Source organism: Mus caroli, chromosome 9, assembly GCF_900094665.2.
Source record: "Mus caroli chromosome 9, CAROLI_EIJ_v1.1, whole genome shotgun sequence".
In the NCBI taxonomy this organism is placed as follows: Eukaryota; Metazoa; Chordata; class Mammalia; order Rodentia; family Muridae; genus Mus; species Mus caroli.
In genome coordinates this window covers 16,504,362-16,520,398 of record NC_034578.1, presented here as the reverse complement: position 1 = coordinate 16,520,398, position 16,037 = coordinate 16,504,362, and the positions used below count along the sequence as shown (strand labels likewise).

Below are 16,037 nucleotides of genomic sequence, written 5' to 3'. Positions count from 1 at the left end.
TCTTCTTCTTCTTCTTCTTCTTCTTCTTCTTCTTCTTCTTCTTCTTCTTCTTCTTCTTCTTCTTTCTCTTCCTTCTCTTCCTCCTCTTCTTCTTTCTCTTCCTCTTCTTCCTCCTCTTTCTTCTTTCTCTTCCTCTTCTTCCTCCTCCTCCTCCTCATCTTTGTCCTCTTCCTCCCCAGCACAGATGTTCCATACACCTTTTTATTTGACAATGTTGATTGTATAAAACACAAAAAGTATATGTATGACTGTAATTCATATAATGTATTTTGATCATATCCATTCCCAAGAGAAGTGAGTTCTATATAAGTTGAGACTAAATGACATGGTTTAGGACTAACCACGGTGAAGGAGAAGGGCGTAGGAGGTAAGGGGAGCGTGGTAAGCAGTGACTAATTATATTTGTACAGTGCAAGAGGAGAGCTTCAAGAGTTAATCCAGGGTTGACAGGAATTTCACTTATTTTCTTGGTGGTACACAATCTCTTACTCTAGCAAATGGGTAGTGGAGACAGGCAGAAGTATCATTGCAAGTTTGAGGCAATTCAGGGCTATATAGCAAGACACAATCTAAATAAACAAGGGGGTCAGTGGTTAAAAACAGCGGCTGCTCTTACAGGGTAGGAAAATCACCTGTGTTAGTTATTAGTCTTAGGAAATGTTTGTATTCCTAAATAGCCAAAACCTCTTGGAGTGCTTTTAGACTGCTTTGGGTCCCCCTATCCAAACTAGGGCTCAGTTTCCCTGGGGGAATGTTCTAGTTCTACTTACAGGAGGAGCCAGTCCTGTGTGACTACTTACAGCTACGGAACAAGTTGGAGCCACTCCAGGGGTAAACAACTAGAAGACTCACCTGCCAGTGTGGTGTATCTGAAAATAGCAGGGATACTTTGGCTTGACAATGTCCATGTTATCTTCTATATTTGCGTTTTAGGGGATATAAATTAAAAATTGATGGTATTAGACGAATCAAAAGAAAAAGGAAGGAAGGAAGGAAGGAAGGAGAGGACAGAAAGCCAGGCATAACTATAATCCCAGTACTTTGAAGGTGGGGGCAAGAGGACCTTGAGTTCTAGGCCAACCTGAGCTACATAATGAGTTCTGGGTAAGCTGAGGCTACATGAGACCTTGTCTCAGAAAATCCAATCAGGACCTCCCACCCCCAAGGAGTTGTTACTATTCAGTTGGTAAAGTTATACATATACTGCTGGTGTCAGAGTTTAATAATTTGAGCTGTTGGTAGTATCTGGTAAATTTTCGAATGTGTATGTCTTTTTTTTTTTTTTTTTTTTTTTTTTTTTTATTATATGTAAGTACACTGTAGCTGTCTTCAGACACTCCAGAAGAGGGCACCAGATCTCGTTACGGATGGTTGTTAGCCACCATGTGGTTGNATATGTAAGTACACTGTAGCTGTCTTCAGACACTCCAGAAGAGGGCACCAGATCTCGTTACGGATGGTTGTTAGCCACCATGTGGTTGCTGGGATTTGAACTCTGGACCTTTGGAAGAGAAGTCGGGTGCTCTTACCCACTGAGCCATCTCACCAGCCCATGTATGTCTTAATATAGTTTTAGCTTAAAATTAAAAACAAATGAAATGTATATAAAAGTATATTAAATATATTAAAAGTACTTACAACTATTATTTAAAATTGTATTCAGTTAGAAACAACTGTGGGAGCTGGAGATAATGGTTTAGTTGGCAAAGTACTAGAATGTAGGAAGTCCTGGGTTCTATCTCTAGTTCTGCAAAACTGGACTATGAGATGTACTCCTATAATCCTGGGACTCAGTAGGTGGAGACAGGAGAATCATCTTACCAAATTGGAGGGATAAATTGATAGTGCATACCACACACAGATGAATTTCTTTGACATCTGTTTCCTACCCCTCGGGTTCTGCGAATGCTAAACCAGTGAACTATATTTCTGTCTTCTACACAGAATGCCTGTCCCAGTCAAATCTGGACTCTGACTTCATTAGAAAGCACTTGTTTAAAAAAATTAATAGAGTCCAGGCAGTGATGGTGCACACCTTTGATTCCAGCACCTGGGATGCAGAAGCAGGCAGATCTCTGTGAGTTCAAGGCCAACCTGGCCTTCAGGTTGAGTTTTAGGACTGGCAGGGTTACTTAGAAACCCTGTTTCAGGGGTGGGGTGGGGTGTGGAAATTAATAAAAAAAAACGAAGGAACATGTGCATCCTTATTAACTAGTGCCTAATAAGTTTTAGCACATTTAAAATGTCACGTGACTGAGTATGTTGATGGAATTCTAGCACCTGAAAGGTGAGGGTGGTAGAACTTAAGTTCAAGACCAACCTGAGCTATGTAGCAAGTAGCAAAGGTGGAAGGGGAAGGAGCTCGTGTGTTGTATAGTATGTGTTGAAGAGCTTGAGGCATACTGCAACAGTCTACAGTGCTGTTGCTCAGCTCTTTTGACATCTGTAGTAGTAATGAAACAGGTCTCTATTCTACCTAAGAACATACAGAGGAAGTTGTAACTTCCCCAAGCGAGGAGAAATGGTTCCCAGGAGACATGGTATCACCATCACAAGCCATATCCGGTACGCCTCACATTTACACACATTCTGGGTGGATAGCATTGTTACCCAAAGATTAAATTAGAGCTAGGGTGGTAGCTATGGCCTGTAATCTTAGCTACTGGGAAGTCAGGGTTATAAAGTGAATTCAAGGTCAGTGCAATCAATGTAGTGAGTCCTTGTTTCAAAATAAGTAAAAGAAAGGGTTGGCTGTCTCGGTGGTAGCATATGTGAAGCCTTGGGTTTCATTCCCAATACCAGGGAGGGCGCTGGGAGCTGAATTCAAAGCTGAATCTTACAGAGGTAGGGTTTTGAGTGCAAGGTCAACATGGGTTACATAAGGAGACTTTCAAAAGGAGAATTAAACAAATTTAATCTCCAGTATTAAAAAAAAGTAGAAAGATTGAATGCTTAGACACAGTTATTACAATCCAGTGGGAAATGACTGCAGTTCTTCTCATATGGTGTAGGCTGGCCCCAGACTGCAGCCCAGGCTGGCCCTTGAGTTCCCTATCCTCTTGCCATGGTTTCCCAGTTGTTAGGAGTAAGTGTGTATTGTCTCTGTCGGTCTCCAGAGGCCAGGAGAGTCGGATCTCCCTGTGGAGGGAGTTGTAGGCGGTTGTGAGCTATCAACATTGGTGCTGAGAATTGAATTCTGGTCCTGTGCAAGTGCACGCCCTTACCCGTGCAGCAATCTCTGCAGCCCTTTTCCTTTGTTTTGTTTTTAGTTGCCACTTTCTCTTAACTTTATGCATCATGAAAATCTGTGAGACTCCAAACTTCCCTTTTGCTCAGAATGTATCCTTGTTCCCATGTTCTTTGGTACTTGGGAATAATTGCTGTAGCCAGTAGGTTAGTGCCATTTTGCCTTTTGATTCGGTATTTGATTTTAGACAATGCTCAAATGACCAGGTGACAGTCTCATTTCTAGAACCTCCTGATGAATGCTGTTCCTGGAACTGAAGGCAATTTCACATGTACTCATCTGTGTTCCCACTCAAGTTCTGTGGGGAGACCGTGCCGTGTAAGGTTGTGATTCCGCCTTCCTTCCGTAGCTCTGTGTTAGAAGAAAGTGTTACACTGTCTGACGTGTATTATGTGGGTAGTTGTTGCATCTGTTTTTTGAGAGGGAGTTTTGCTGTGTAGCTCAGAATAGCCTTAAATTCTGTCTTCTGCCTGCCTGCTGGCCTACATGCCTGCATCACCCCATCCATTTGCAGAGTGGTAGGGGTACAGTTTTGCTGTTGTTGTTGTGGGAGAACAATCTCATTATGTAGCTGAGGCTGTCCTGGAACTCCCTGTGTAGTTCAGGCTAGCTTTGAACTCGTGCTCTTCCAGCCTTAGCAGCCTAAATGCTGGTATTACAGTTGTGTGCTACTTTACCTGACTCAGTGGCTGTATCAGTGTGGTACATGTATAGACTTACCTTTTTTTTTTTTTTTTTTTAACAATATAGTGTGACAACCACATAACATGTATATTGTTGTATTAGGATTTTTTTTATTTTTTAGTTAGGGTCTCATGTTGCCCAGCCTTGCCTTTAACTTACAATTTTAGGGATTAAACCCCACCCTATCCCCACCCCCCAGAGACAGGGTTTCTTTGTGTAGCCCTGGCTGCCCTGGAACTCACTCTGTAGACCACGCTGCCCTGTCTCTGCCTTCTGAGTTCTAGGGTTAAAGGCATGTGACACTGCTGTCCAGCTCAGAGATAGTCTTGAACTCCTGATCTTTTATCTATACTCCGTAGGTGCTGGGATTTCATGCTCCAGTACTGGCTTATGCTGAGCCAGGGATGGAACCCAGGGCTTCATACATGCTAGGCATGTACTCTGCCAGCTGAACTACATTCTCAAACCTGTGTTAGATATTTTGAGTAATCTGGTGACTTCACACCAAGAAGTATGTAAGTAACACAGATACAGTATGCTTTTTACATAAGGGATTTATACAGCTGTGTATTTTAGGGTCTCTAGGGCACCTGAGACCCTAGGGAACATCTGTATACTAGAGCACAGCATCTTGGGCTGGGGAGATGGTTCAGTGGTCAAAGCCCTTTCTTGGTTCTGGAGAATGGAATCGGGATCCTTGGAATCCACATAAATATTGGGTGGGTGTGGCAGCTACTCTGTAATTTTAGCACTTAGGAGGCAGAGATAAAGAACCTGTTGAGTAAGCTGGCTAGCTAGACTAGTTGAATCTTCAAGCTCTCAATAAGATGGAGAGCAATTAGGGACTCTTGATAAATCAAATCCAGGCCTCCTCATGAATGAACATTCTTGTATCTAATGTGTGCCTATTATGGCAGCTACTGCTTGTTAGCCTGACTACACCTGGAATTGACTAAAACCCCAAGGTTCTGGCTATACTTGTGAGGAATTTTTTTTTTTCCTTAATTAAATTACTTGAAGTAGAAATGTCTAGCTTGCTCCCTGGGATCCTTGAGTAGAATATACAGAAGATGATAAGGACATTTTAAAGCTGTCTGGCCCCTTCAGATCCCTCTGGCAGTTGATCTTGGCAAAGGAAATTTCTGGTTGTTACCCATGGAATAATTCCAGCCCCCAGGGTGTGTCAGCATTTATCGAAAGTTCCAGGAGCTGGGTTACTGTAGGCACACACTGTAGGGAGGGGAAGGGCTAGTTTGAGTAGAAGGAGGAATTCCAAGATGCACTGCAAACAGCTCAAGAACGTCCTCTTTTACCTTGTGTAAGGGGTGAAGCCAGGCCTTGGAGTTGCCAGGTGAGCACTCGGTACTACTGAGTGCATCCTGCCAGTGATCCTACTGGGATACCTGATACCTTGTATCCTTTAAGACAAGGCAGTCCAGTGTGTGTGTATGAGAGAGACAGAGACAGAGACAAATAGAGAGATAGACAGGAGAGGAGTGGGCAGATAGAGACAGGCTCACTGTTGCCTAGGCTGACTTGGAATTCCCTTCCAAGTGTTGGAGTTAAAAGTGTGTGCTCCATACCCATAGTAACTTCATACAGACGTTCTTGTCACCAGTCTTGTCTTTGTATACCCTTGATTGTCCAGACAAATGGTGGGCAGTTCCTCATGAGTCACTGTACATGTGTCCTGGCAAGGCAAACAGCAAACATATTCATTCATCTTCCACTTTTTAAAAACATCTGTGTGTATGACATATGTGTTTATATGAGGTGTGAGTGTGTGCATATGACTGTGGAGTCAGGGTAACCTCAGGTGAGAGGGAGAGGGAGAGGAGTTTGTGTGTGTGAGTGATGCCTCTGAGTTTTCTCTTTCCTCTGTAGGTTTAGGAATTAACTCAGGCTGTCAGTCTTAACCCACTGAGTCATATCGCTAGCCTAGTAATCCCTTCTTTTAATTTGCTGCTAGGTAGCCTATACCTGGGAACAGTGGTAGAAGGGTTATTCAGAATACAAAAATTAATTTTTTATGAGGCAAGGTCTTGTGTATCCCAGACTCGCCTAGAACTCACTCATTAGCCAAGGATGACGTTGTTCCTCGCCTTCCACGTGCTGGGTTTACAGTCTCCTCAGCAGTCTGGCTACTGTGCTGGGGATGTAACCAAGGCTTCGTGAGTGGTAGGCAAGCATGCTGTCAGCTGAGCTACATCCTCAGACTGTTTCATTTTTTAGGATTTCTTTTTTCTTATTCTGTGTGTATGCATGCGTTTTATGTATATATCGGTCAAAGGACCTCCTCTCATTTTCCTTTGGCCTCAGTATGTACACATGCATTTACATAGAGTCGCATACACAATCTCATGTCCACACCACCCTCCACTGGCTGTCTTTCTTATTTGTTGGTCGTGGTACATGGGTTCAGTGGGTTATTGTGTAACTTGGTGTGTCGAGACCTGCATGTCCAGAATGCAGTTCTGTTGTGTGCGGTATTGGCTCTTGTGCTGTACTGTAGCTTGTCCCTGGGTTTTGCACTTTTGTGAGTTGAGTTATAGCAGCAGGTGCTTTTGAAAGCTCATTAGAGAAATGAGCTTCCTGCTTCCAGCCATCTCCCCAGAGTGAGGGTTATCAAGTAGGTTGAAGGTTGTCTCCTGAAGAGCCAGTGGGTGTAGTGTTTCCCTAGCCGGAAGCTCAGGATGGGCGGGAACCCTAAGAGTGTGGTTTTCATTTGACAAGAGAACCCTCCATCTCACCTTCCACTCTCTTCACTAAATGCATTGCGGAGATCTTTTTAATTAAAAAAAATTGTGTGTGTGTGTGTTTTACTTACCTGTATGTCTGTGTACCATGTGTATGCAGTGATCTTAGAGTTCACAGAGAGTGCCAGATTTCTGGACGTGGAATTACAGATGGTTGTGAGACACCATGGGGGTGCTGTTAATCAAACTTGGAGCCTCCAGAAGAATAGCAAATACTGTTAACCTCTAAATTGTCTCTGGCCCTTGCGCAGAATAGTTTATTGTATTTTTATGGTGCTAAACATGCTATAGTCCTCTGCCTCAGGAATATTAGGTAAGTGTTCTGCCAGTGAGCTTCATCTCTAAGCATATTCTGTTCTTGTCTCACCAATTCCCTCCTGCTGGCCTCAAAGTCTGTCTTTGTTCCTCAGTCTTCATGCACAACTTGTATTTGCAATTTTTCTTTTTTGAAAGATGGAGTCTCCCGTAGCCCAGACGGGTTTTGAACTCACCATGTTGCAGAGGATGGTCTTGAATGTCTAATCCTCCTTCCTCTTCATCCTTTGAGAGCTGGGATTAGAGACCTGATTCATGAGGAGCTGCAAGTATAATCCAGGGTTTTGTGCATTCTTTGCAAGCAGTACTAACTGTAGTACAAACCCAGCCACTTGCATTTTAAATTAAAAAAAAAACCCTTTATTTATTTTATGTGCTCAGGTATTTTGACTCTATGTCTGTATACCATATGCACCATGCCAGTGGAAGCCAGAAGAGGGCATTTGATCCCCTAATCCTGGTGTTGCAGAGTCAGTAGTTAGCCACTTTGTGGAAGAGCTGCAAATGCTCTTAACTACTGTTAATATCAACATCTTTTTTTCTAAATGCCGCAATATCACTCAGCCAAGTCAGCCATGTGCAATAGTGTAATAAGGATGGTCTGTGCCTCACGTTTTCTTCATTGTCACCATTGATTGTGACCCATTGATCTCAGTTAAATCCCTTCATCACTCTTGCATGTATATTCCACCCAGATTTCCAGGAAAGATTCCTGTGTTTGTCAGTGACAGAAACTTGAAAGATGCAAGGCTGCTCTTTGTGAAAGATGAATTTAGGCCCACTTTTCACAAGTTTCAGTCTGTGATCTGTCTCTGTGCCTGTGGCTTTAGGCCTTAGGTGATGCTGAGCATCAGGATGCAGAAGCATGTGGTGAAGGAGGTTGTGTACCTCTTTGCAGCCAGAACAGAAAAAAACTTGTGAAGGGGCCAGGGACAAGGCAAACCTTCAAAGGCAGTCCTACTTCCTCCAACTGGGTCCTAGCTACCATCTCTCTCATTAAGGTTGCCTGGGATGGTTTATACTGGTTTTCTACTTGATAGTGCTAGCCTTGTCAAGGAAAGGAGCGTCTGGTCGTAGCTCGGAGAGATGATCTAGATTGGACTAATTGGACTGAGATGTAGGAACTGGGCAGTATCATTCATTGCCCTTTCCTGACTGCAGATGCTGGGTGGCCAGCTGCTTCAAGCTTCTACCATCATGGCTTCACCATGGTAGACTGTCCTTAGAGCTGTGAACCAAAATAAACTCTTCTCCAGTTACTTTGGTAGGTTATTTTATCATAGCAACAGAAGCATTAAGATACCTGTCATGTTGTGAATGCATCAGATTGATGAACCATTGGTGAGGTCACTTTCTGAGCTTGCTCTTTTTCATTAAAACACTCTTCTTGAGACTAAACCAGAGAACAAAATCTCTGCTGGGCTCTTAGGAGACTTCCTTTGCCAATACAATTAATGTAAATATCTTTACCTAAGCCTCAGGTAGATTCTTCACACAAGGGGAAAATGCTACTACGTTCTTCACCAAAATACCACAAAAACAGTCTTTAGGTCACATACTGAAATTCTTCACTGAAACCTCTTGGGCCAGGTCTGCACAAATCATACTCAGTAACACAGTCTTCCATATTCCTACTATGATAGCCCATTAAGCCCCCTTTAAAGCATTCCACTGCTTTCTAAATCCAAAGTCCCCAAATCTACATTCTCCCAAACAAAAGCATAGTTAAGCCTATCACAGCAATACCCTAGTCCCTGGTACCAACTTCTGTCTTAGGGTTTTACTGCTGTGAACAGACACCATGACCAAGGCAACCCTTATAAGGATAACATTTAATTGGGGCTATCTTACAGGTTCAGAGATTCAGTCCATTGTCATCAAGGTGGGAACATGGTAGCATCCAGGCAGGCATGGTACAGGAGGAGCTGAGAAAGAGCCATAGAGAAAGATAGCAAACATGACTTTCTGGATTTCCTGTATGTCTGCACAGGTGAGTACACACACATACACAAGTAAATAAAAGTCCATTTACTTATTTTGCATATGTGTAATTAGGTATGCTCATGCCATGCCATATACATTGAGGCCAGAGGACAGTTTAGAGATCTGGGAGTGAAACTCAGGTTAGACTTGACGGCAACCACAAAACACTCCCTTGGAAAGCTGAGACTGGAGAATTGTAATTTTGAGAACAGCTTGGGCTATGAAGTAAGACAGTGTCTCAAGTTCTATCTCCTCATGGGCTAAAAAGGAAATAATTAACTGCTGTTGCTAGCAGCAAAAGCAACATTTGTTTGGCCTTTCAAGGCAGGTGCCATAGTAGGCACTGTATTGAAGTCACTCACAGGTAATGTGAGTCATGTGATTTTATTGGATATCTTCCCCACTGTAAGGAACGCTGCTACTTCCTGTATTTGAGAGGGCCCAGCATGGATTAGCAAGGGACCAGAAGGACAGGATTCTAGGGATAATTGTAGTGGGCACTATCTGTCTTTAGAGTCTAAATGTGATTTTTAGAACATTAACCCAGCATTTGGGATTCATCAGCTACAGAGAAAGCTGCATAGGGATTTTGTGTAGGTGAGTTCGGTTGGTGGATAATGAGCTATCATTGAATGCCACTTTGTTAGGCTGGTGTTCTACTGGATTTACGAAACCTTAGCATTATTTGTGGGGAGAGTGCATATGCCACAATGTCATGTGGATGTCAGAGGCCAATGTTCAGGAGTCACTTCTCTCAGTCTACCACATGGGACCTGGACATAGATAGGACTCAAGTCATCAGGCTTAGCAATAAGAACCTTTGTCTCAGGGGCCCTTATTTATGTGTGATGTAGGGGAGGAGGGGGGTGGGTAAGTCGGGTACTGGGGATTGAACATAGGGTGTGACGTGCTTGTTAGGCAAGTGCTCTAACACTGAGCTACATCCTTAGCCCTTTTTAACTTTTTCAGACAGGAGCCTACTAACTTGCCCAGGCTGGCCTTGAAGTCATTCTGTAGCCTAAGCTGGCTTTGAATTTATCTTTCTGCTTCAGCCTCCCTAGTAGCTGGGATTACAGGTCTGGTGTTTTAAAAAGATAACATTGTTATTTAGCTGCTTTGAAGTCTCTTTGCTTCTGTCTTGAAAGTGTTGAGATTATAAAGCCTCCTTCATTATTACCTGGCTTTCATGTTTTTTTTTTCTTCTTTTTCTTTAATTTTTTTTTAAAGAGTGCCAGTCTTTAAACTATTTATTACAAGATAGCAATGAAAGGAAAAAAAGAGGAAATTTGTTGAAGAAATGAAAACAAACTTGAAAATAAGAAAGTCAACTTCTCTGGCTGGGCATACAGCTTTGGTGGCTGAGCTCATGCCTGTTGTGCTCAGAGCCCTAGGTTCTGTCCCCAGTATCACACAAACATGGACTTTGATGGCACATGACTCAGAAGGTAGAGACAGGATTGTGAGTTCAAGGCCAACCAAGTCTTCCTGTTTGGAGAGGTGGGATGGATAAGGAGAAGAAAAAGACAAAATTGACATTTTTTTTTCTTTTTTGAACCCCTAATAGTCTTTATTTAAAAAGGTAACTTCATACTTATGAGCCCGACAGATGATTCTGATCTGTCCGTGATCCTGTGCCAGTATGAACTAGAAAGCGCATTTATGTATAAGTCTAGTGTTGCCAATCAAGACCCCACACCATAGTATTTGAAATGTGCTCCGAGTGTGTGTGTGTGTGTGTGTGTGTGTGTGTGTGTGTGTGTGTAGAGGCCAGAGGTAAATGTTGTGTGTCTTCTGCAATCACTCTTTACATTATTATTACTTTTTAGGTGTTACTTTTATTGTTATTGTTGGTGTCTTTGTCTGCCCACGTGCGGGTATACTGGGAGGCCAGGAGAGGCCATTAGAGTCCCTGGAGCTGGACCTATTGGGGGCTATGAGTTGCTGGATGTGGATGCTGGGAATTGAACTCAGGTCCTCTGCAAGAGCAGCAAGTGCTTTGAATTGCTCAGCCATCTCTCTATTCCTCATACATCCTTATTTTTGAGACAGGATCTCTTGCTGAACTCAGAACTCTCTAATTAGATGAGAATGGCTAGTGAGCCTTCCCAACACTGCCAAGATTTCTCATGCTTGTATGACAAGCACTTTACTGACTGAATGCTCTCTGAATGGGTTTCGTTCGTTCTTTACTGACTGAATGCTCTCTGAATGGGTTTCGTTCTTTCTTTCTTTCTTTCTTTCTTTCTTTCTTTCTTTCTTTCTTTCTTTCTTTCGTTCGTTCGTTCGTTCGTTCGTTTTTTCTTTCTTTCTTTCTTTCTTTCTTTCTTTCTTTCTTTCTTTCTTTCTTTCTTTCCTTCCTTCCTTCCTTCCTTCCTTCCTTCCTTTTCTTTCTTTTCCTTTCTTTCTTTCTTTCTTTCTTTCTTTCTTTCTTTCTTTCTTTCTTTCTCTCTCTCTTTCTCTCTCTCTTTCTCTCTCTTTCTCTCTCTTTCTCTCTTTCTTTCTTTTCTTCCTTTCTCTCTTTCTAAAGAAAATTTAAAATTGTTTATTATTATTATGTTTTTTATATGAATGGATTTTTGCCTGCATGTGTATGCACGACTTTTATGTCAGCTGTCCTCAGAGGGTGTCAGATCCCCTGGAATTAGAGTTACAGGTAATATAAGTTGCTGGATGTGGGTGCTGGGAATTGAACCCAGTTCCTCCGGAAGAGCAGTCAGTGCCCTTAAGACACCTAGCCATCTCTCCTGCCCTCAGTTCCTTTATTAAATACCTGACAATTGTTCTAATCTCTGGGCCAAAGATGATATAGCCAGTACCAGTTCTCTTTTTGTGTTGCCATCTTGTCCCAACCCAGTTTTCAGTTTGTGCTTTCTGTGTGTGCATATGTAGGACTCTCTCCTCACCCGCTTAATTTTTTTCTTGTAGTACTTATGAAGTAATATATCAGTTCTTTTTTTTGTTGTTGTTATGATTATATTTCCCCATAGGACTTCTAGATCTGTACAGAACAGGATATTTTCTGTGTCCTTCCCTGCTCTGCTCATGCCTACCACAAGAATAGGACTTCCTAATAATTTGCTGAAAGAATTAAAGAATAAGCCAGACCTGAAATAAACCAGTACTTCCAGTACCTCCAATAAATGAAATAGAAGAGGTAAGATGATTTGTAATAATGTTTTTATTTTAACCCATATATTGAAAATACCATTTTAGTACATAATAAAACATTCAGATGCTTACTTTTTTCCAGACATGTTTGATTTATGTTTATAATAAATGAGATGAGTAGTTTTTAAAGATTGAGACCCTGGGGGTGTAGATTAGTGGTAGAGTGTATGTTTAGCTTGAGGTCCTGGATACAGTTCAGTCACACACACAGGGCAGGGAATTTAGCCCCGTGGTATATATAGTTCTTGGCTCATCTACATAAAGCCCTGAATTCTATCCTCAGCACCACATAAACCAGGCATGGGGGAACATATCTGTAATCCTAGTAGTTGTGAGAAGAAGGAGGATGAGGTTCAAAGTCATCCTAGCCACAGGGTGAGTTCAAGGCCAACCCTTGTATCACAGTATAAGATTCTGTCCTTAAAATAAGAAAGAGGGAAAAGAAATAAGCTATTTCAAACTTGTTTTCTGTTTTGTTTTCTTTTTTGTTTTTAAAGAAAGGTTGTCTTTCTGTAGTTGAGCTCTAACTTACAGTCTTCCCGCCTTGGCCTCTTCAGTGCTAGTATTATCAGTGTGCACTCTCAGACCCTGGGCCAAACGTACTTCAGAGCTGTCAGACAGTAGTCATGTTGATTTTATTCAACTTCAGTTTTTTAAAAATTAAGTCATAATATGTACATGTCAAGTAGTCATTTACATGTGGAACTTGTGACTCCTGAATAGTTCTGTGACGGGTCCCTATGTTCTCGTCATGTTAGGGAGCAGTAGCAGTCATAGAAAATCAAGCTTTTTGGACAAACTCAGCTTCATCAGTTCTCAGTTCATTTCCAAACTGGGTAATACTAATGCTGCCTGAATGTGGGTGTTTCAGTGTGGGTAACTCTATCTTCTGTGTAGGATGCTTATGGTAGCAGGTGAGCATATATATGTAAAGGTCCTAGCACAACTTCTGACAAAAGTGGTAAAGGTTAATTGGTATGCGAATGGCTACTGTTAGTGAGTAGACGTTTGTTGGTGGGTTTCACATATATTATCTGCAGAGAGTGAGCACTACTGTGTGATGTTTGATGACTGATGTTCGATGTTGTTGATTACTGATTGATGTGAACAGGACTCCATATAACCCTGTATTAAGAGGAATGGAGATTGCCTCTGTGCACTTAGATTCATAAGCTGTCCCGAAGTGATCTTGGCATCAGGGAAGGGAGTGTTCAGGCACATTTCACCATCAGCATCACGGGATGGCAGCCATTGATTTGTCCCATGGTAAGTCCTTGTTGAAGCTCTATTTCAGACTGTTTTAGGTCTCTCCTGCACAGTAAAGTCCAGTGGGCAGGACTTTAGTAGTTTTGTATGTTCATTTACAATGAGCTGAAGTGGGCTGTATAGGAGTGGTTTGTGATTTAGGGTCCCAGTATGTATGCTTGCAGAAGAGATGTGTAATTGTCATGAGTTCTGTCACCAGGGGCAATATAGAGTCATATGTTTCTTTTTACATTTTATTTTAATTTATTTTATTTATTATTATTGTGTGTATTTGTATGAATGCGGGTAAATGCAGAGTACTTTTTTGGGGGGTCAGTTCTCTCTTTCCATGTGAGACCCTGGGATCAAACTCTGGGCATCAAGTGTGAGCACTTGCATTAACCAGGTGAGCCATCTCACTAGCCCCAGAATCAATGTTTTTTATACCTTAAGTTCCTTTATCTATAAAGTGAGAACACTCTTTCTCAGTTGGCAGCGGCACACTTCCTAGCTTGCCCTCTGGCTCCAGGGGAGGCGTAAGTGCTGTGGCATTTCTTGGTAGGAAGATGTATTTATGTGGTTTGATGAGTGTATAGATGGCAGGGGAATGTCACACTGTTGTGGAATGACTTCATGGCATGTGAATGTGGGGATTACAGGCAGCTCTGGGATTTTATGCTGTCTTTCTTTCCTATCAGGCCTTCTTTCTAGAGAGCCTATCTACGTCTACGAAGCAAACATAGAGGTAGAAGGGACGGTGACTGACAACCAGGCAAATTGTTACCAGGTAAAGAGAGAGGATATCATTCTACCAGATACAACTTCCCATCTGTGATCTAGAAGCATTTCCTTCTAGAGTCTGGAGTTGACACAGACTCAGTCTCTAGGGCTTTCTTAAAGGAAGTGCATTCTCACTAGGGGGTGAAGATTATCTTGTTGAATTTTCCTGGGGAACAGAGCCTTGCAAATCCTTCTAGCATTTTTGTTATTGCTTATTAACGTGTTTGCCTGGCTGGGGATTGAGCCAAGGCACATGCTTTACTACTGAGCTCTATCCCCAACTTCACTAATTAATGTTTGTTTAGATAGATTCTGGCTATGTAGCCTAACCTTGAACTCGCTAGCCCTGGCTGGCCTCAGCCTCCCTATCCAGTGTTGGGGATTACAGACATGGGCCCCCACTAACTAATCTTGAGCTTCACTTACAACTGCATGTCTTTTGTCTTGTTGAGTCCTCTGACAGTAAGTCAGGTGAGAGCACCCTTTTCTCAGAAGACCTGTTTATCCCATATGTACAGTTTGTTTAGGAATGTGCTGCAATGGGACAGTAGGACCAGAGGAGCTGCTAGCCTGGCTGTGCTGGGAGAAATCATGCTTATAAAGTCAAGTCATGGAACAGTAGAAGGTCGGCAGAGAGAGTGGGTGTAGAGAAAAGAGTTCCTGGGTCACGGAAGCCTGCAGCTTGAGGACGATCTGAGAACCATGTCTAGGGATTAGGTCCTCCTTCCTAACTTTCCATTGAGTACTACAAGACTGTTATTTGGCTCAAACCAACGTGTGTGTAATGGTTTAGGATTCAGTGACCTTCGATGATGTGGCTGTGGAGTTCACCCCGGATGAGTGGACTTTACTGGACCTGACTCAGAAGAATCTATACCGAGAGGTCATGCTGGAGAACTATGAGAACTTGACTTCAGTAGGTATGGCTGCCAGCATTCCTCCTTACCTTTTATGGAACAGATACATGGTAACTGCTTCTTAATGTGTAAGAGACTGACCATGTTAATTATGAACTTAGTGGCATGACAGGTCAATTTTTAAATAAAACTTTTGTGTGGGGCTGGAATCAAAGGGCTTACACCTTTAATCCCAGCACTTGAGAGGCAGAAGCAGAGGCAGGTGGACCTCTTGAGTTCACAGCCAGCCTGTCTATATATCTAGGACTATATAATGAAGTCAAAGTAAAAAATAGCTTTTCTAATTCGTGTGTATGTGTGTGTTTTTATACACGTGTTCACGTGCAGAAACTATAGAAGGCACTAGGTGTTTTCTTCTATCACTGCCTATTCCTTTGAGGCAGGCTTTCTCCCTGAACTTAGAGCTCTTGTGTCTTTCAGACAGTAAGCCGCATCAGTCCTCTCTGCATCTACCGCAGCACTGCAGATACAGGCACATGCGAGACCATGCTCAGCTTGTTATGAGGGTTGCTGAGATCCCGACTCAGGTCCTTGTGATTGTACAGCAAATACCCTTAGCCAGCAAGCCATCTTCCCAGCTCCAACAAATAAAATTCCTGGCATAATACATAATGATCTACAGTGGCAAATCTTTTTTATTTTTTCCTTTTCTCTTTCTTCTTTCCTCTCTCCCTTTCTTTAAGAAAATTCTTTTTGTTTTTTGAGATTATAATAAAACACCATTTCGCCCTTCCCTTTCCTTTCTCAGTACCTCTTCCTCTATCTCCTTCCTCTCATGGACTCTCACTTTCTTTCAAGTTCATGGTCTCATTCCATTAATTGTGTGTTTATGTTCCTAAATATATAAATGTAATCTCCATAGTTCACATAGTTTTCCTTGTATGTATGTTTTTAAGGCTGACCAGTTGGTATGCTCTTCCCCTGTGGAGCCCCCCCCCCCCC

The 16,037-nt window shown here is 42.3% G+C and overlaps 1 protein-coding gene across 3 annotated transcripts in view; it reads left to right on the top strand.

The window, feature by feature from the left end:
- Positions 1-16,037, top strand: part of LOC110301194 (zinc finger protein 426-like) — a 27,481-nt gene that overhangs the window by 2,465 nt on the left and 8,979 nt on the right. For 2 of the 3 annotated variants that reach the window (XM_029481216.1, XM_021171513.2), the window contains exons 3-6: positions 11,973-12,139; positions 13,265-13,419; positions 14,097-14,185; positions 14,972-15,098. In XM_029481216.1, coding sequence (XP_029337076.1) covers positions 13,395-13,419; positions 14,097-14,185; positions 14,972-15,098 — 241 coding nt within the window. In that variant the 5' untranslated portion in view covers positions 11,973-12,139; positions 13,265-13,394. Of the gene's footprint in view, positions 1-8,855; positions 8,993-11,972; positions 12,140-13,264; positions 13,420-14,096; positions 14,186-14,971; positions 15,099-16,037 lie in introns of all 3 variants that reach the window. The other variant, XM_029481217.1, reaches the window with a different exon arrangement.